This window comes from Eurytemora carolleeae, unplaced genomic scaffold (genome assembly GCF_000591075.1).
Source record: "Eurytemora carolleeae unplaced genomic scaffold, Eaff_2.0 scaffold1779, whole genome shotgun sequence".
NCBI classification, from domain to species: domain Eukaryota; kingdom Metazoa; phylum Arthropoda; class Copepoda; order Calanoida; family Temoridae; genus Eurytemora; species Eurytemora carolleeae.
In genome coordinates, this window is record NW_019397672.1 from 1 (window position 1) to 20972 (window position 20972).

Sequence of the window (20972 nt, forward strand, 5' to 3'; positions counted from 1 at the left end):
CCCCTCCTTAAGTGAATACGCCTAAGACTGAATACAAAAAAATCTATATTTTTAGAATTTTGATTCAAATTTCTTAGCGTTAATGGCAATTTCGATAGAGAATCTAAGTATTATTGCAGACTAAAATGGTTATTTCTTGATTTTTAAAAAATGGTTATTATGACGTTTTTAAAGAATCGGACTAGATTTTTTGATACTGGGATTTGACAGTACATGAATAAATCTTATAAAAATAAATTGAAAATTTTATAATTTTCCGATCTAGTGATTTACTTGTTTAAATTCTTCTTAGTTTGTGTTTGTTACCGGGGCCTCCTGGAATTTCCGTTTCCTAAAAAAATAATTTAAAATAAAACTTGAAATTATTTTTTCCCTCTTATTTGTCAGTACGGGGCTGTGGGAACAATTTCGATTATCAACTTCCCAAAGATATTTTTCCAAGTGGCAACTTCCCAAATGTGCAATTTCCCAATTGTCTCTACCAAGGATTGTAAGGCAAGGAAAGTTATTTCAGAAGTGTACACATCTTTTGTACTGCAGTGTACTATCTCTGGGCGGTAATGTAAACACAAGACGGATTTCGAAGCCTAAAATGGGATCCATGGGGGGTCTCTAGGTAATTACCCAATCCTTTAATACACATTCTTACACTTAGTTGCTTCGAGTCCAACTTGAATGGTGAATATTTCACAAATCCTGCTGAAAATGGATACTATCGAGGCATTATTTGGGAACTGTGGCTAGGTGACTATTCTCTAAGAAAATCGACAATGATGATAAGGTAATGTTTAAAAATAATGAATCTATAAACTACCCTGGTAGACGCAAAAATAAGTTTTGATAAGAAAATTTTCCTAAATATAGATAAAAGGAAAATTTACATGAAAAGAATTTGAGTATTTGCCACAAACTCAAATTTTTAAATCCCCATATCTTGGCAAGCTGATGGTGGAAAACCTTGATACTTGAACCTTAAAATATTTGATCTAACATATTTCATAGTTTAATATATATAAGGTCGACGACATCCATGAGTTGCAAATATATAGGTGGTAGAAAATCTGAGTTTGAGGCACAGACTCATAACTTTTTTTTGGATAAACTATTTATGTCCCATGCAGATCCCATTAAGAATAGGGCAAGTAACGGAGCTCAAACCTGTTTATATTGTATTTTAAACTACTGGTTGATTGTTAACATTTTTTCCATTTCTGCACTTAAGAACACTTGACATATTGATGATGGATTTCCTAATTTCAATGTTGATTATCTATTTTGAAAAATCAATAGTTTTGTTTTAGACCTAGAGATTTCGATGCCGGAACCCACCAGCCCGTTCCGCCGGATCCATAGCAGCCAACAGGGCCAACCTTCCAGGTAGTGATGTGCATTCCGTTTTAGATGGTATTTAGAAAACTTTTATTAAAATGTCCAACATTTCAAAACTGCAACAAGTTAAATTTTTTTCTTCAAATTTTGGAATAATTCTATCCTAAAAAATTTGAAAAACTTTCCGAAAACATGATCGTTTTTGGTTTGTTTTTTTGCCTATCAAGGTCAAAATTTGGCCTGATGAAAAAAATAGCATATGTTTAGAATACACAATTGCTTTCCTTTTACTATGCCAAAGGAATTGAGTTTTTCCCACATAATATAATCCTTGAATCTTTCCAACAAAATATCAAATCCTGATAGATCAAATAATCAAAGTTTGAAATAACGAAGGTAGTAAATATGTATTATGTAGGGGTTAAAAACTTTTAATTTGTAGCAAAGACTCAAATCCTTTGGAGCCTGAAAGAAAACGGTCCCAAAACGAGATAAAACAACGCAATACACATCTCTACTTCCAGGGCATAAGCACAGCTTCAATAACTGAACCTTCAGGAGGCACAACCACTAGGAATACTGTTCCCTGGGTGGAAGGAACAGAGGTGAACTATGCTGCTGCCCACAAGGGAGGAGGCAGGACTAAGGAACCAATGCCTGGCCCTCACAATCGGAAAACTGATCATGATGATGCTTATTTATATGACTCCCACGTAGTGAATGCTAGGGATAGTGGAGCCGCACACCAAACTTCTCATTTATTTATGATAGTTGCCACTAGTCTTCTTATAGAAGCTTTTATTATCAGTATATAATAGGACCTAGTTCTGGAAAGATCAGTATTGTATCTTGCTTGAGCTAACACAGATCATGCATAATCTGGAAAAATTAAAATAATAAAAAACAGTTAAAGATAGCTTTGTTATAATTTATGTATTGTGAAATCAAGTAAAATAATAAATACAATTTTATCACATATTATCAAAGATTAAGTAGCAAAGGAATTTTAATAAAAATATTAATAACAATGATCAAATTAAATCAAAATATAACAACTAAATTTTAAGTAAAATAGAATCAAAAAGTTAACTTGTAATTGCAAAAAAGACGACTAGATGAGAACAAGTTAGGAAATAATGCTGAATACGTATTCTGTTGAAATATTGAGTAGTAAGTAGTCTTATCGAATATAAATTTTTCTGTTATATGGTTAATATATATTATTTCATGATCCCAAACTATTCAGTATGCACGTTAATTAACAAAACATCGATTGATTTAACAGTAATCAGGTAATCTTGTAATAGAAAAAAATAAATTGTTTCAATATTGAATTTAAAAGATCCAAAATTACTAATTTAGTGTTATTTTGTGGAAAAGGTGTCAATTTTCAAAATATACTTGATAGTTGAAGGTTGAGCGATATTTTAATCTTTAAAGCTTTCTTTTCTTTAGTTACGATTATTGCAAGAACTAAAAGTCAATTTTTTGGCGGACCAAAAATATCAATACTGATGATTTTAATGTTTAATCATAATCAAAAACAAAATCAAATTAACAATTATTTTCCATAAATCTATTAGATATCTTTGATATCTACCCGAATACTCTGATATCTACCAGAATAATATGATATCTACCCGAATACTCTGATATCTACCAGAATACTCTGATATCTACCAGAATAATCTTATATCTACCAAAATATTCTTATATCTAGCAGAAAACTCTTGATATCTACCCGAATACTCTGATATCTACCAGAATACTCTGATATCTACCAGAATACTCTGATATCTACCGGAGTACTCGGATATCTACCAGAATAATCTGATATTTACTAGAATATCTGATATCTACCAGAATACTTTGATATCTACCCGAATACTCTGATATCTACCAGAATACTCTGATATCTACCAGAATACTCTGATATGTACCAGAATACTCTGATATCTACCAGAGTACTCTGATATCTACCAGAATAATCTTATATCTACCAAAATATTCTTATATCTAGCAGAAAACTCTTATATCTGGCAGAAACTCTTTTATCTTCCAGTATATCTGATATCTTACAGATTACTCTGATATCTACCAGATTACTCTGATATCTACCAGAATATTTCTGATATCTACCAGAATAATATGATATCTACCAGAAAAATCTAATATCTAACAGAAAAATCGGATATCAAACAGAAAAATCTTATGTCTACCAGAATGTTGTTCCTCCAGACCCGGTGCCACTCAAAAAAGTTTCCTTTTAAAATTAGAAATAGCATAATTGGTTTCCTTAGAGTGGTAATGAGAAGTTTGTATTTCAGAGTGGGGATTTTAAAAGCTTAAACCCGAGTTTAAACCAGACTTTATCTCCTATTAAAGCCCAAATAAATACCAATTGAAGATGTTTTGCTGACTTGGCTTGAATTAAAGCCATATACATTTCAAACCTCAGGAATTAGTGTCAAAATTGGCTAGATTTATAAAATAAACACACTCTGGAATAATTTTCGAAATTTATTGAGGAAAGCTTAATCTATCAGCTGATTATACATACAGATCTTTGAAACTATCTCTCATAGGTATAATCTGTACCAAGCAGAATCCAGCCAAAGACTCGAGCCTCCACAAGCCCTTACGCTTACTAAGGTCTGGCTTAACTTTTAAAATATAAGCTCTGGAGTCAGTCTTGCAAATTAATAAATTAAAAAGAACTTTGATCTCAAATTAACTTTTCATGAAGTGAATGAATCTTAAAATATTACTTGTTTAATATAAAACGCTTTTCCCCCAAACATTCATTTTATTTTCCGAGAAAATCACGTTCTCTTCTTAAAACTCATATTTTCTTTTCCCCTAAAAGAAAGAAACAATTCAGGCTAAGTTAAGGGGAAATTTATAGATGGAGAATGGGGGCAGGGCAGGAAATTACGTATCACAAATTTGTACAAAACTTGCTAATTCTTCCTGCCTTTTTTTGAGTCATTACCACAGTTCCGCCCTTCATAGCAGCCAACTAAATATGTACATTTAGTTTCTTTGCACATTTTTGTAATTGTTATCTCACAGAAAAAAAGACTTGATAATATTATCTTTTAAGTCTTTTTTTTTCATTTCTTGTTGACATAATTTTTAAAGTTATTGTATATATTTCTTTATAAAAATCAATTTTAAAGAAGAAAACGGTTCAATTCAACTAGTTGGATTTTTTTTTTCAACTTCGAAATTTAAAATGTAAGATACATGAAAAACCTTACCGCTACATTACCCAATTTTCTTAATAATCCCTTTATGCACCTGAGCAGGAGTAGGTGGTACTCCAGGGGGTGGTGGAGGAAGGGAGGGAGGAGAGGTCTTATTGAATCTAGCTCCCGCATCGAATTGAGCATGAACAACACCAACAGCTGGTGCTACCTGGAATAAAAAAAACATGAGGAGTGGGATGGGTATCGTTTTTTCTCAAAAAGATTGGTTGATGTGACAATTTTGGTGATCGTTTTGCTTTAAAAATTGAAACTCTTTATGTTTAAAAACGATCGTTTTGAAATTTTCAAAACGGAACACGATTGAAAAGGCAAAACGAGTTAAAAAAAAACGAAAGCTTCAGTCCCTAGAGAGGAGTAGGAGGATACTAGAAGAATACAAACCTTCAACTAGAACTCTGAACCTTGCACCTTTAACCAATGAACCTTGAACCCTGAACCCATGAACCTTGAATCCCGAACCTATGAACCTAGAACTTTGAACCTTGAACCTTGAACCTTGATCCTTGAACCTTGAACCTTGAACCTTGAACCTAGAACCCTGAACCTAGAACCTAGAACCTAGAACCTAGAACCTAGAACCTTGAACCCTGAACCTTGACCCTTGAACCTAGGATCTAGAACCTTGAACCCTGAACTTAGAATCTAGAACCTTGAACCCTGAACCCTGAACCCTGAACCCTGAACCTTGAACCTTGAACCTTGAACCTTGAACCTTGAACCTTGAACCTTGAACCCTGAACCTAGAACCTTGAACCTTGAACCTAGAACCTTGAACTTCAACTACAGGACAGACAACTTTGACTTTAAAATTATTTTAAAAATTTTTGAGTTTCAAAAAGAAAATTTGTTTCTAATCGGGCAGAAAGTTAATGACGGAATTTCGGGTTTTTTTTGCCAAGTTTTACATTGAAATGGTTACTATGGCAAGCAGTGCAAATTGATTGCACTATTGATTTCAGTATGTGCTGCTACCTCAGGAAAAGCGGCAGCATGCTGCTTTAAATACTTCTGCTGATACATTTGCTGCTCAATACATCCTAAACAAAAAACATCTTATAATATCAGAGCTTCAATTTATTAAAACACTAGGTGTCCAATTTTTCTCTGCCACTAGGAAAAACCGCCATTTTGAAAATTAGACAAATCAAAACAAAACTAAGTCTTGTAAGAGATGGACTATGGGGCCACCATAAAAAAACTTGATTTTAGAAGGACTTATCAATTTATCGTTGTACCTGTGGCTTTGTACAGTAAAGTTTATTAATATGTTTGCCTGTTCCAGGAACATACCAAGGAGTTTATCCATAGGGGACTTAATTTGTTTTTCTTACTAGGGGGGAAAACTCAGCACCCATTGGGACCCAAAACCCCCTGAAAACTATAGATTTCACTTAACCAGGGGGGGGGCTGAGTACACATAGCCCCCTCCTGGATATGGCTCTGGCCTGTACCTGTGTACTGTACTGTTGATGATGAACCATCAGTAAGATTATTACTGTACGCTGGAGGGGCCTCATTTTCCTGAAGTACGAAACTAGTTATTTTATTACATTAATTGAATATAACATTTAAACCTTCTGTACTATAGCTGTTCAGATTTCCCTACCATGCCTTAATTTCGCTGGCATCTTTTGGGAAATGATTAATATTTGTAAAAATAAATTTTTTGAGCAACAATTTTCAAAAGGTTAGAAGTCTCATTTTTTCCCCTATGAACCTAGAAAATGCATTTTTTCTCATTTAGAGTAAAAAGCGAATCTTTTTATGAACACCAAGAACAAATATATACGTTTCCCAAAGAAAGGTTCTTGGTTCAGAAAGTTCCTCTATTTTAATATTCGCCAAAAAATTTTCAAGTTTAGAACAGTTAAACCGATTTCCTTAATTATTTTTTAGCTACGTCAATGCAAGTTTTCTCAACGTTTTCATTACCCAGTATGCTGGTGCACTAGCACTAGTAGTATGTCCGTCTAGGGAGTAGGCTGGCGGGGGTCCTGCAGGGGGTGGTGGATACGCCCCTCCTGCAGCTGGCGGAGGATACGCCCCTCCGCCAAAATGGGCTGGATTCTCAACCGGCGGATTCTCTTTTTCATTTTTACTTTTGTTTGGTGTGTTCCCCATACTCATCTGAAAATATTGATTTAAATTTTACAAATTGTAAATATAACATATTTAAAAATGTATAAATTTTAATTTACTAAAATTACATAGTGTATTTTTTTTGATTTTTAAACCCTGCTTTTCATCTACAGTTAAATTATTTTTAAAATGATAAAAATAGCACATATGTGATAATCATAATATATTTATTAATCACAGGAACAAGTAACTAGCTAGTGATCCGTAAGTTTTAAGTAATACTGAATTTAACATTTTTATATAAAACTAGCTTAGGAACCCTGCGTTGCCCAGGACACTCGATACTCATAGTTACTCCCGCCGTTTACCCGCACTTGGTCGTAGATTACGATTTTAGCTGATACGATAAAAGTTAACCCACTCAACTAAGAATCTCAACACCAAGCCTATCCCTGCGGTTCTCCCGAGTTTTCCAATCAAAATTTGAGTCAAATCAGTCCAGGGGTTTCTGAGTTATGATCGGACAAACAAACGAACAAACAGACAGAGATTACAACTTTATATGCATATATTGATAACGAGATAGTTGACAACTAAGTTAAATTTAAAATAAATCTTTATTAAATAAAAGATTTTAGTTTTTATTTATTTCAACTTTTGAGAACTTTTTAAATAACCAATAAAATTCCACTAAATAACTTCCTATCATGACTGAGGTGGCCAAATTTTTTTTAAGGGGGGGCTCAAAAACCACGTGAAAGCCATAGATTTCAATGATCACGGCCCTCAGCCTGTTCTAGCCGCGGCGCTCGGCCCCTTAGCCCATACTAGCCGTAGCGCTCACCCCCCCCCCCATTGCAGCTTGCGACGCCTCAGAGAGCCTAACCTAACCTTTGGGAAGTTGCCATTTGGGAAACTGCACATTAGGGAAGTTGCCATTTGGGAAAATACCCTTGGGAAGTTGCCACTTGTAAAAAATCCTTGAGAACGATGGATACGGATGATGACATAAAGCATGAAACATTGTGGTTATGAATAAAATGTTATAAAAAGATTGGTGTATTGTTACTTACATAAATGGATATAGATAATTTCTAGATAAAATGGGATAACTGAAATATTATTATTAAAGGACAACCCATCATTCAATGAAATAGGGGTCGGCGCTCCTAACCGCCGAAACAACTTATCCACGGGGTTTACACCCTGGGGAGAAGACTTATACTAGGTGATCCGCCCAGGAAAAAAATCTATTTTTATTCAAAACCTCGTTCACTTTTTCATTTACAGTCTCTGTATTAACCCCCTTATCTTAAAGGGACTATGATTGTAATTTTAAGTGACCATCCAGGCAATTTAAACGGTACTCTTGAAACCTTAGTCTTAGATTGTAGATACTGGCGTTTTTCTGGCTTGAAAAGTATTTATTTCTGTCAGTTTCTCCATAAAGACACAAGAAATATTTAGCGTGGTTTTTCCATTGATTCGTATAAACAAGAATTGCACCAGTCACTTTCAGAGAGAAACCACAAATGAAAATAAACAGTTACATTAAACATAAGCCATTGCTATCTAATTCATATTTGATCACTGATCAGTGTCAGGCATTGCTATCAAGGGTACTGTTGTTAATCGGACAGTGCAATCTTTGCATGGAGGGTCACTTGGAATTACGCTTGCATTCAATTTAACCATCTGTTTTACCGTAATATCTTGAGCATAGCTTTAAGGAAGGCCTCCTTCTGTTCGTCCATCATGTTGATGTGTACCGACCCGCTGGACAGGATCAGCTTCCCTGCGTCGGAAACCATCTTCCTCGTTACTGGATCCAATTCATCTAAAAAAGTCTTTATTTTTATATCTCAAAATATATTATAGATTAGATTGATATACATATATTAAATAAACAGCTCACCGATGGCGACCAAATTAGAAATTCAAAAATCTTAAAATTATATTTTAGATATCTCTCTAGCTATGGGGGCAGAAAATCTGCGAAATCTTAAAGGGAGTGACTGGCAATTTATGGTAGTTGATCTGAGCTGGGAACTTTAGAATGGTGATATTGGGATTAATGCTTAATCCACTCTTTTTCTTAATCTCCAGATTAAATATTGCTTGTTGTCCTCATGAATTTAATCTCCAGATTAATTGACAGATCGGGATTAAGGATATCCCATTCTTAAGTTTTCAGTTCTGAGATTACAATATAATTGAAAAAAAATGTAGGATTTATTCGAGACATATCAGGCGTTTTAACGGTGAATTCTTCTTCAGGAAGGGCGCAAATTCAATATTTAAATTCCTCATTAATTGCCCAATTTGAAGGGATGATTTTGAGAATCAGTTTTATAAAAATTATTCAAAAACGACGAAGAAAGATGTGACATGATTTCTTAAAAATACTGCAATCTTACTTCAACTACTTTAGATTGTCGGCCACTCCCTTTAAATGGCGGCTTGAAAAGCATCATTTTAACTTTTTAAGGAAACAACATAAAAAAATGAACAATGTAATATAAACAAGAAAAGTAAAAATTCCTTGAAAAAACATTATTTCTGAGTATTTGGTTGGTTAATTACCACAATACCATAGTTTTGATGATAAAAACTAGAAAATAAAGAACACGTATGTTTTGATTATTTTTTGATTTTCATAAAGAATTTTTCGAAGTTTTTAAAAAAAGTTAAACCTCCTGAAAAGTTCCTAGATTTCTTAGTTGGAGATGGAGTTTGTTGACCGGTCTGTGACTGATCAAGGTTTGTGTTCAAGTTCTCCTCAACCTCCTCCACCCTCTCCTCCTTCTCATCCACCTTCTCATCCTCCTCCAGGGGTTCCTCAACATCAAGGAGCTCCTCGGGAATCGGTAATCTATAAATACAGATCAATTAAATGTTATTTACAGATAAATATTTACAGTTCTATTACAGATTTTAAAAAAATCGATTTCAAAATTATAAAAAGACAGTATAACATTAATTATCTTCTTTGAATCTATCTAAATATAAATATCCTTTGATTTCATTATACAAAGTAGTAATATTTGTCATAAATCATGAACTTCTTGACTGATTTGCCTCAAATTTTGACTGGGGAACCACGGGAACGTTCTTTGATAAAAATTATGATTTTAGTGGGTCGACTCGAGGAATTTCAGTTTACAGGCAAAGCTCGGTTCCCAAGCTTGTCTTATATTACCTGTTTGCTTGGTAGAGTATCTTAATGGTGATTTTCTCCTCCCTACTCAAATCCATGCAGAGCTGATGGATCGGGTTTCTCGGAGTCTTCGGAGGAGCTGAACACTCGTCCTGGGGCATAGGTTCATCCTAACAAGTGTTTATATACAGGGGTGTATATTTATAGAATTTTTAATGATTTTGGGGAAAATAAAAAGTTGGACGTAACATGGAAACTTTTTTCATTCTTTTTAATATGTTTTACCCCATAAAATATCAATTTTTCCCTATAAATCATTTATTTCCCCCAATTCAGCAAATAAACCCTAAACAAATTAAAATAAAAAGGCATACATAACTTATTGGGGAAAAAAATGTTTTCAAAAGGGGGAGGGGGGAATATTTTTTTTTTCGAGAAAATATACTCCCCTGTTTATTTATAAACCTGAGTCGAGGGCAAAATATTTTAGACTGAATTTTTACTTCTTTTAGATTTTAGATAAGCTTTGTCAGATTTAAAATCCATTTGGCCACTTCAATGAAAATTCACAAATTTCTCTTTATTGCTTAGAGGTGGACCCGGTATTTCAAATTAACAAGAGTTTCCAGTGAAGTCCCCTCCTCCCCCCTGTTGAAAAAACCTTTAGATGCGCCTAGAGAAACCAACCTGTTGTGTAAGGGTAGAGAAACCAACCTGTTGTGTAAAGGTAGAGAAACCAACCTGTTGTGTAAGGGTAGAGAAACCAACCTGTTGTGTAAGGGTGAGCTGGTTGATAGAGAAACCAACCTGTTGTGTAAGGGTGAGCTGGTTGATAGAGAAACCAACCTGTTGTGTAAGGGTGAGCTGGTTGATAGAGAAACCAACCTGTCGTGTAAGGGTGAGTTGGTTGATTGAAGGAAGCATAAAGTTCTGATAATTATTCCCTAATCCCTGGTTCAAGTTTGATCCTCTCTGCCCGCAATTCGGATCTAATCTTGTGCCACCAGATTTATTCAATCTTGTGTCGTCAGTGTAGCCTACTCTTGTCTTCTTTGCAATATGTTCTAATCTTGTCTCTTCTAGGTGTAAGTTATCAGATCTTGGTTCGATATGTTCTAATGTAGTCTCTTCTAGGTTTAAGTTATCAGATCTTGGTTCGATATTAGTTAAATTCTCAGGTTTCTCAGGTTGCAAGTTAACAAGGAAAAATTCGTCACGTTTAACCGACCCGGATGGGTATTCTTTACTATACTCTTCGAATTCATCCGGCTCGGGATCATCCGGATCCTGGTCCATGTTCTCCGGATTCAGATCTCCTGCTAAAGGATCGACTAAGGGATCGGCTTGGCGATCGTCTGAAGGGGATCGAGGGTTAGAATGAATTGTGGATTTGTGTTTTTTTAGTTCTTCTTGGCTGTTAAAAAATCTTGGGCAAGCATTGCATTCAAACTTCGCCACACTAACAAAACAAACAAACAATAATAAAATTGATAAAATTGTCAAGTTTCCATTTTACTTTTTTTTTCTTGTCCAATATTAAAATCTTGAATATTTGTTTCCTGTGTGTTTTCATGTGTCTTTCCAGAAACCGTTTACTCGTGAACTTACGGTTGCATGTATCACAAGCAAAGGACCCTGGCTGGGTGGGTCCATGAACCTGAATAAAACATAATAAATCTTTTTTCCATCTCATTATCTGAGTTAGTTTCCTTTTTGTCAATTTGACAGCCCAAATTTTTTTTAAATTAGTCTTTTTGTTTGTTCATTTTCTTGTGGTTTTTCACAAAAAAATGTATTTCTTTATCGATTTCGAAGGTTATTATACCGTTAAGATAAGATAAGGTAAGGGAGGATCTGAAGACCCCCCCATTTTGGAGAGCCCAGACCGCAATCGGGGCTAACTCCCATGAACTGACGAGGGTTCATCACCATCACCGAATTTTAAATATTAAATCTTTTTTTTAAGTTTGCCATTTATGTTCTGATATAGTTCTCATCAAAATATAAAGAAATAAAATTTTTTTGCAACTACTGTTAATTTATTCTTCTTTGTAAAAAGCGGTAAAGAAATCAACTCAAATCAAATCAAATCATGAGTGTTAGGGAAAGCTTTAGGCTCCACTCTACAGCTTGGAGTTTCAAGTCCTGACTGAGAGGTGGTTTTTCAGCCCGGATTTATTTAGTGTAAAATCGTTAATGAAACGAGTGTTTTAAATTAATCGGAATGATCCCAGCAACACGACCAAATTTGAGCCATGCAACCATTTTTTGACACAGATCTATTTTTCTCATTATTTTCAAATATTCTATATTTTTGTTGTTGTTGTAAAATTACCGTTTTCTTGTGGGCTTTCAGGTCAAACTTAGTATTTAAAGAGACTTTACAGTTTCCCAGTCGGCAGACATGCTTCTTCAAATCCCCGTGCATACACTTCATGTGCCGTCGGAAATTATTGCTGTCTGCAAACGTTTTCATGCAAATATCACATTGATGGTGAGTTTCCTCTGTATGAATATTCCTGTGTTCTTTCAAATGATAATTAGTTTTAAACGTTTTACTGCAAATATCACAAGAGAATGGACGTTCACCGGTATGGACAAGAATATGGCGCTTCAACTTTACAACCTAAAATAAATAATTTTAGACTAAAAATGATCAAATAGTGAACAAAGTTCTTGAAAACAAATGATTGTAAACGAAATTCAAAGTGATCCATCAGTTGATCAGATTCACAACGGTACTCTTTGAAACGTATGACTTATAAAGAAACCACGATTGAAATTTTTCTTTTACAACTAAACATTAAGGATATCTTTCTCAATCTGGGTCAGACAGGGGTTTAAAGGATACCGTTGTGAATCGGACATGCTTCTCTATACATGAAAGGTTTCTTAAGATAAGATTTGTATTTTTACCTGGAAGAAAGATTTTGAGCATGTATTGCACTTGAAAGGACGTTCTCCAGTGTGCTGTGATCTTGTATGATAAACAAGATGGGAGGAGGTCTTAAACTCACGGGAACAGATACTACACGTAAACCCAGTCTAAAATAAATAAAAATCTGTCTGATTTTATCTTCAAAAATCATTCTAGGATAAACTGAAAAAAATCAGTCTAATTTTATCTTAAAATATCAGTCTAGGATAAACTGAAAAAAATCAGTCTGGGGTAAATTTTACAAAATCTAAGATAAAAACCAGGAGTACTTTCTTGAACATAGGTTTTATAAATACCAAATACAGAATGTATAAAAATATTGAGAAACTCTTACATATTTATGGTGAAGGAAAAAAAATAATATAATAATATTAATGGCTAGGCTACAATAAACGACAGTTTAAACATCACCTCCTGCACACAATTCCGATGTCTGCGCAAAGCACCTTTCTTAAAATCCTGTGAAAAAAATACTTATCAATTTCGATAAAGATTTAGAAATATTTTAAACTTCTTGAATTTTGTCAAAATTCGTAACCTAAAAATACAAGAGTAACACGTTTGTTAACTAACTAGCTTTTATGACATTAAATGTATTATTGAAATGTATATCAGTCAAACTGATAAGAAGAAGTATTTAAAAAAAAGGTGAAAAAACAAATATTTTCCTTAGAACAGGTTGTGCAGTGAAACAAATTTCCAGCTTCGTTATCTCTGAAAATATATCAAAATGTTATATTTGAAACTATAGCACAATAAAAGTAGTCAAATTTTAAACAAAAACCGCCGCCACTCCCCCCCCCCCATCTTGACTTTTAAAATAAATCATAAAATTATGAAGATAGATGATTAAAACAGAACGATATCAAAAATGTTATGAACCTTTAAAAGAAAAAAATCCACCTTCACCAATTCACGCGTCTTTTTTTAACCAAATGTGTTTAGTTAAAATAATTGTTTTGAATTGTATATAAAATCTCGTAATCTCAAGTTAAAATGTGAAACTTTTTAGCTGTTATGGATACGACTCAACACGGAAATGGCTCAAAAAAGGGAATTAAAAAACTATCCGAATGTCACCTTCACTCAACTTAAAATTAAAAAGACTATTTTGTAAAATTTTCCACAGCAATTGTAGCAGCGCTCGGCCCCCTAGCCTTTCCTAGACGCAGCGCTCGGCACCCCCCACCGTAGCCTGCGGCGCAACCCAACCTAACCTAAATTAATGCTAAAAATAATTTTTTTTAAATTAAAATTTTTGTTCAAACTTAAGAGAAAACGACATAAAATTAGTTTTAAGAGTTTCTTTTTTGAGCCATTTCCGTGTTGAAGCGTTTCAATGTTGAGCCGTTTAGTGAGCATGGCATAAAAAATAACTGGTGAATGTGGACAAAGCCCCCATAAGTTATAGTTCGTAATTCGGAGAAGCAAAAAATTTGGAAAATGCGGGAATGTAAAATCTGTATTTGACCTGGATACTATATGGTCTGGGATAGCATCAGCAACGTCCAACGCATTCCTGATCTCGGAGAGGAAGTTTCTGCTCAGCTGTTTCCCGCGCTGTATTACCTCCTGTAAAGATCGAATTTTAAGTCATCTTTTGAAGGTAGTTTGTCATTAACAACTAATAGCGTATCAGTATAAAAGATGGAGTAAATTAGAACAATTCCGGACATTTGTTTGATCGTATGTTCTGCAAAAATTTAGTATGTGCTGCAAAAATCTAGTATGTGCTGCAAAGATCTAGTATGTGCTGCAAAGATCTAGTATGTGCTGCAAACATCTAGTATGTGCTGCAAAAATCTAGTATGTGCTGCAAAAATCTAGTATGTGCTGCAAAAATCTAGTATTCACTGCAAAAATCTAGTATGTGCTGCAAAAATCTGCAAACAAGACAAGGCCACAAAGAATAAAGTTTCAGAATTATTGACAAATTGTTCAAAAGGAACAGCTGTAAACTGTTAAAACACTCCTAAAAAGGGAGATCCTGTAAAACAAATAATTTAGTTGGAATTATTAAAGAAAACAAAAATGAAAACTTTTAGAACCTTTGCATGATTTTCTTGTTCAGGATTAATCTTCTTTTTTAAATCCGTTTTCTGAAAAGAAGGGCTGGATGTTTCTCGTCTTCTGCTCGGGGTATCACACAGAGAAATCTCACTGGATTCAGAAACCAATTATTAATAGAAAGATCTGACCAGTCATTAATGTACACTGTACACTGTACTGTACAGCGCTTCTACATGCGGCCTGGAATCCATCCAGGCTAATATGCACACTTTTTAGAATGGTTTAGGAATTTTGTTGTGGGGGGGGAAGGCTTTAAAACTATGGGAAGGGAGCTGAACCCTGCTTCTTGTTTCAAAAAAATTTACTTAGTCAAAATTCCCACACATTGTCTTACTTTCTTTTACAACAGTTTCTGAGATAATGTTTATCATATATTTATATATATGAAGGAGTTCAATGAATGATAACTTGAATAATAATGATACAAAGTGGTTGATCTGCCTGGATGAGGAGGGGGAGGAGGAGGAGTTGATGATGTTCCCGTCAACCCATTCGAACACCCTCTCCACCTTAACAGTATTTAGCTCTCCATCTTCTAACTCAGATCTAAAAAAACATTTTTTCTTCATATTTTCAACTCTTTACAATGAATTAAGAAGCAACATAGACAAAACAAAAAATATTATGAAATTCTCCAAAAACGTGATTATTAAGATAATATTGGTAATATTTGGGTATTTTGCATGGATTAAAAAAGCAATTCATGCTGCGAAGGTTTACTAAGTGCTCGCCGCTTTGGTTATGTCATATCTTCCTGCAAGCCTTTTGTACATTTTTAAACAACAAAAAAAATATTGCAGCTTGGCCCGTTTTCATAAATGGATTTGAAATTTTTTGAAAAAATTTACACTAATATGGTTGCCTGTTTTGACCTTTGTAGGATTTAAATAAACAGAATAAAACAGGTACTTGATGTTGAAATTAAGGAAAATTTATACCTTCCCGTGAGCTCACTCAGATCGGAATATTCATCGGCATTGCAGTCCGGAATAATCGTCTCAACCGGCCGATCGTCCATAGGCCGGGGAGGGGCGAGTTCTTGAAAAGGTTTCGTGTAGGAAGAGGGATGAATGACGACTTGTTGTGCTGGGGCGTGATTGGGTATAACATTAACATAGTCAAAGTTCCGGCGGCCATATTGGATTGGTTCAGGGGTGGTTCGGAGTGCCGGTGGGGGTGGTGGTTGGGCTCCAGTGTGAACAATAACAGATGTTCTCTTGGCTTCAAACCTTAAGCAAAAAAAAAATAAGAAAATAAAACTAAATGTTTTTCTAAATGTTCATTAAAAGTTATATAATTTTCTTTACTACGAATTTCTCACGATTGCTATAAATTCTGACAAGAACCGGCCAACAGGGTTTATTTTAAGATTAAATCATTTTCGAGGCTCTGGGGAAAATGAAAAATTGGATATGAAAAGGCAAGTTTTCCCCTTTTTTAATATGTTTTTAACCAAAATATTCCTTTCCCTCAAAAAAAAAAACCTAACCACTTAAGGGGTGGGGGGATTTTTTGAAAGAAAAATTTATCCCTAAATTCTATTTTACCTGTGTGTATTGGATACCGAAGATCCTTTAGAGTATTGTAAATTAGAGACGGGCGATCCTATCGAACTTGGCCGGCTACTCGGCCGCCGAAAGAGGAACTCATGATGAGCCGGAGATTTTATTTCAGCTGAACAGTTTGCGATTATTGAGATTGCAATAACCAGAGGTCGGAATTAATGAGTTTGTAAGAAATAGTTGAACTAGATAAGGGTCGTCAGGCTTCTTAATTGCTATGTGTGTCAGAGATGTAGCTGAGCTTAGCATTAGCTAGTTCAAATACCCCTTATTCGCTTTCTAGCCTCAGATTTTGATCAAATTACTTTGAGTTCCCTGGACGGTTTAAGGTTCTGTAAACCAAGTTTGTATCGTAAACTGTTGGAAAGGTGATATCCCTATTAAAAATATATTTGTAAATTGTTTTACTTGGCCTGGACTGTAATTTCAAATGGCCCTTAACGCAAAGATGGCAATGCCTGATTCGAACAACGGTATCCTTAAAAGTCTTCTCTGATCAATTATGTGCAAGATAAGATAGTTCGTTTTCCAAGGTTTAAAGGTGTTTAATTCAGATAATTCCGGTATTTCTTCCTGCAATAGAAATGAGCAAGACACTTAAGTAAAGAAACCACAATTGAAAGTTATAAACATTGATAAGGCTGTTATGGGTACGGTTGTGCATCGGGCATTGCCATTTATGCATGGTGGGTCACCCAAAATTACGCTTTCAGTTCCTTTCACATTTTTAAATCAAGTTCAATAATCATAATCCTGCCTGACAAAGAAAGATTTTTGCCGAGAACTTCTCTTTCTTGAGATTCAAGATCCTAAAACAAAAACATAAAAAATACAAAATCTTTTTTTTATTCAGTATTTCGACCTTTTCGTAATATTAGTATATTCAAGTACAGAACTTGTGAACTGGACATATGAATACATTAATATTATTTCAAATCTCAACCTTATCCGAAATAACTGTATTTATAGAGGCCAGGGTAGGGATACTGCTAGCTTGACTGCAGTTCTCGCGACACCTAGAACAGAATAAAAATAAATTTACACCAAAAATTAGTTTTTTGCTACATTTTCTCTTTTCTTTAACTTCAGGATCATCTGAAGACAATATATTAATGAGAGCATTTTTCGATTGTATTTTTCAAGTTGGAATGATTTTTGCTGAAATACCTGCGTTTAGCGTACTGTTCTGCGTATGTTGACGTCGAAGTATCTGACTGCGTATCCTGGAACCTCAAGTGAAGGTCTGAATATATATTCTTTTATTTATACCTCGTTAAAGGGAGTGTTCGCAAAAAATGAAAGGGGGTATAGGCTTAATGCGATAAAAAAGCGCTTTTGATCGCCACTAATTTTACTTCTATCTGTTGCGTCTATAAGGAGAAAACTGTTAAAGACGTCTCATAATGAATAACTTAACGCCCATACAAATTGAGAAAATTGCAACATACTACTTAGACCGTAAAAGTCAATTTAATTTTAAACAAATCATTCAGATATTACAACTTATAGTCATCGATTGTCTTTCGCCACATTTGTATAAAGTTTATATTTTATAGTATTTTATTTTTTTTTTAAACGTTTTAACGGATTAAAAAAAATGTGAGTGGTGTGCGGCATTCTTAGAAATTCTAAACATATTAATCAAAAAATATTATAAAATATAAACTATATACAAATGTGGCGAAAGATAATCGATGACTATAGGTTGTAATATCTGAATGATTTGTTTGAAATTAAATTGATTTTTATGGTCTAAGTAGTATGTTGCAATTTTCTCAATTTGTATGGGCACTAAGTTATTCGGTATGAGACGTCTTTAACAAGTTTCTCGTTATAGACGCAACACATAGAAGTAAGATTAGTAGCGATCAAAAGCGCTTTTTTATGGCATTAAGCCTATACCCCCTTTCATTTTTCGCGAACACTCCCTTTAAGGTGGTTGGGATTTCGGGGAAATGACGGTGCCATGCCTGGAGACTGGAAGCTACCCCTGTCCCTAGTGTCAAGTGTGTAAAGTGTACACCATTTCAACTTAAGTTTTGACATCAAAAGCAATGTTTCGACACTTATCAATATTTATCTAAGTATTTTGATTGGGCATTTTATTTAAACAAATGATTTTAAATGTTTTAAAATTGCTTGTAATTTCTATCATAGCGCTGAAATGGTTAAAACAGAGAAGGGGAAGGCTCTCCACCACGCTGGATATCGGTCGTAGTACTTCAGGTGAATTGAAACGGGGATTTGCAGGATATACTGTTTGTGGATTTTTTTCAATTATGGTTTTATGGACTACCTCGTTCATCTTGGATGGTTTGAACTGCCTCTGGAACACTGAAAAAAACAACATCTGAAAAATCGATTTATCTGAACTTTACGCCACTGAGTCCCTCCCAATTGATTAAAATGAAGTGGTTGTTTTGAAATGGCGCCGTATAAAATATTAAGGGATACATAATGAGTATAGATTTCAAAATTTAAATTAATATGGAACTGCTAAAATGTTTATTTCATGGGTCTTGAAACTACAATCAATCAATCAATCAATCAATCAAGCAATCAATCAATAATCAATCAACCCCAATTTGTGAGACCTACAGCACAAACTAAATATTATCACTATTTATCAAGAATTAAGAAAACGAAATAAATTCTATTTTTAAAATGGTGAACTCCTTCATTTCCCCCATAAAGGACCCTCCATGCATGGTAATGCCCGATTCACAATGATATCCTTGAAAACTTACTCTGATCAATAATATGGAAGATGTTATCGGTATTCTAGGTTAAAAAGTAGCGTATTCTGTATTTTCCTGCAGTAGAAATGCGAAAGTTACTTTGGTAGATTGAAAATAACCAGTTTTTAAAACTATAAATATTTATATTTAATTGATAATTAATCAGATAAAGTTTTGAAGTTTTGTGCGCATCAATCATTGCATGAAGAGTCAATCAAAATACGTTTACAATCCCTTAATAATCTTACTTTTGAATAAAGCACTGACTACAGGAGGACTCTTCGACCAGTAGACATTTCCGACATTTCTTGTGTCCGCAGTCATCTACTATCAACCTCTAAATAATTCAGGGGTGAATATTTTCTCAAAAAATCATTTCCCCCTCCCCCTTTTTAAATCACATTTACTCCCAGAAAGTATGAATGCTTACACAGATTTTTTCAGGATTTTATTCGCTGAATTAGGGAAATTAAATGAATTTTGATATCCAATATTTCAATTTTTCCCCCAAAATAAGTAAAAATCACCCCCTGAGGGTGGGGGGTAATTCTGACAAATACACACCCCTGAAATAATTCTTACTCTGCGTGATATGGCAAATTCTATTAGCAAATTCTATCACAGTTTTTTAGAAGCTACTAACTTTTAAATAACAGGAAAAGTTTAACTCATTATAAATTCCACGCAAAACACAATAGCAGGGTTCAATCAAATAATGGTTTACCAAGAATAAAAAAGGATTAAATATGTGAGAAAGGATTAAATATGTGAGAAAGGATTAAAAATTTGAGAATAGGATTAAATACCTAAGAATAAGATTAAATACATTAGAATAGGATTAAATACCAAAGACTATGATTAAATATCAAAGAGTAGGGTTAAATACCAAAGAAAACGATTAAAAACACAATTAGAATTGAACAGGATTAAATACCTCAGAAAAGAATTAAGTACCAAAAATAGGATTAAGTACCAAATAATAGGATTAAATACCTGAGAAACGGATTTAATACCTGAAAATTTGATTAAATACCTGAGAAACGATTAAATACCTTAGAAAATGATTTTAATACCTAAGAATACGAATAAATACCTGAGAAACGATTAAATACCTGAGAAAATGATTTTAATACCTGAGAAAATGATTGAATACCTGAGAAAATGATTAAATACCTAAGAAAATGAGTTTAATAGCTGAGAATAAGATTACCTGAGAAAAGGATTGAGCTGATGCTCCGCATCCTGGGCATGCATCGCAATCCGCCATTTTGCATTTTAACAGGATTTTGTCATTTCTGGAATTTTTAAAAAATAAAAAATAAAAATAACGCTCAGAAAAGACAATAATTTGAATTAGTTTTTCTTTAAACTTCTCGATTTACAGAAACAAAGTTTAAGAATTGTTTACTTAATTACTTGATGCAAGTGTGTGGTGTATGATGTATCACAAATTTTACAATTTCTTTCTGTAGAAAATAGGATAAAAAACAACGAAATGAATATTTACAGTTTATTTTATGCTTTTTTTCTGTTTTTCTTCAAATGTAGAGTTTTTCGAATATCTCGGTAAAATTAAGTTAAAAAATAATAGCTTTTTATAGCTATTTTAAGAAAGTAAAATGCCAATTATGTGTAATTTTCTCTAAAAACCTGTAAATAAATTATGACATTCTGAACCAAATATAGATTTAAATAATTAAAAATTTAAAGTTTTGAATAAAGAAAAATCAATTAAACTCCCCTTTGCAGTTGGTGATTAATGTGCCTTCAGGTTTCAGGTGGTTAGTTGTTAAGTCAATTTTTGTTTTTATCTCCTTTCGGAGTCAAAAT

At 33.9% G+C, this 20972-nt stretch overlaps 2 protein-coding genes and 1 long non-coding RNA gene across 3 annotated transcripts; 1 reads left to right on the top strand and 2 right to left on the bottom strand.

The window, feature by feature from the left end:
- Nucleotides 1-37: 37 nt before the first annotated feature.
- On the bottom strand, nt 38-20446 carry LOC111715435 (uncharacterized). The gene is made up of 21 exons (XM_023490757.1): nt 20353-20446; nt 19391-19479; nt 18701-18738; nt 17572-17647; nt 17348-17420; nt 17162-17213; nt 16390-16516; nt 15781-16071; nt 15284-15388; nt 14821-14932; nt 14244-14344; nt 13441-13486; nt 13184-13231; nt 12751-12879; nt 12170-12460; nt 11394-11491; nt 10720-11293; nt 9877-10004; nt 9371-9549; nt 8382-8514; nt 38-331 (listed from the first exon to the last, which is right to left on the bottom strand). Exons 1-21 carry the CDS (start codon nt 20407-20409, stop codon nt 289-291), a joined length of 2790 nt encoding a protein of 929 aa, XP_023346525.1. The 5' UTR covers nt 20410-20446; the 3' UTR covers nt 38-288.
- Nucleotides 626-2307, top strand: LOC111715438 (uncharacterized). Its single transcript, XR_002768226.1, has 3 exons — nt 626-781; nt 1302-1377; nt 1854-2307. It is a non-coding gene; the product is annotated as an uncharacterized LOC111715438 (long non-coding RNA).
- Nucleotides 3489-6753, bottom strand: LOC111715436 (DAZ-associated protein 2). The gene is made up of 6 exons (XM_023490758.1): nt 6531-6753; nt 6050-6119; nt 5571-5635; nt 4630-4746; nt 4304-4348; nt 3489-3592 (listed from the first exon to the last, which is right to left on the bottom strand). The coding sequence occupies exons 1-6, from the start codon at nt 6723-6725 to the stop codon at nt 3545-3547; spliced, it is 540 nt and encodes a 179-aa protein (XP_023346526.1). The 5' UTR covers nt 6726-6753; the 3' UTR covers nt 3489-3544.
- Nucleotides 20447-20972: the final 526 nt, after the last annotated feature.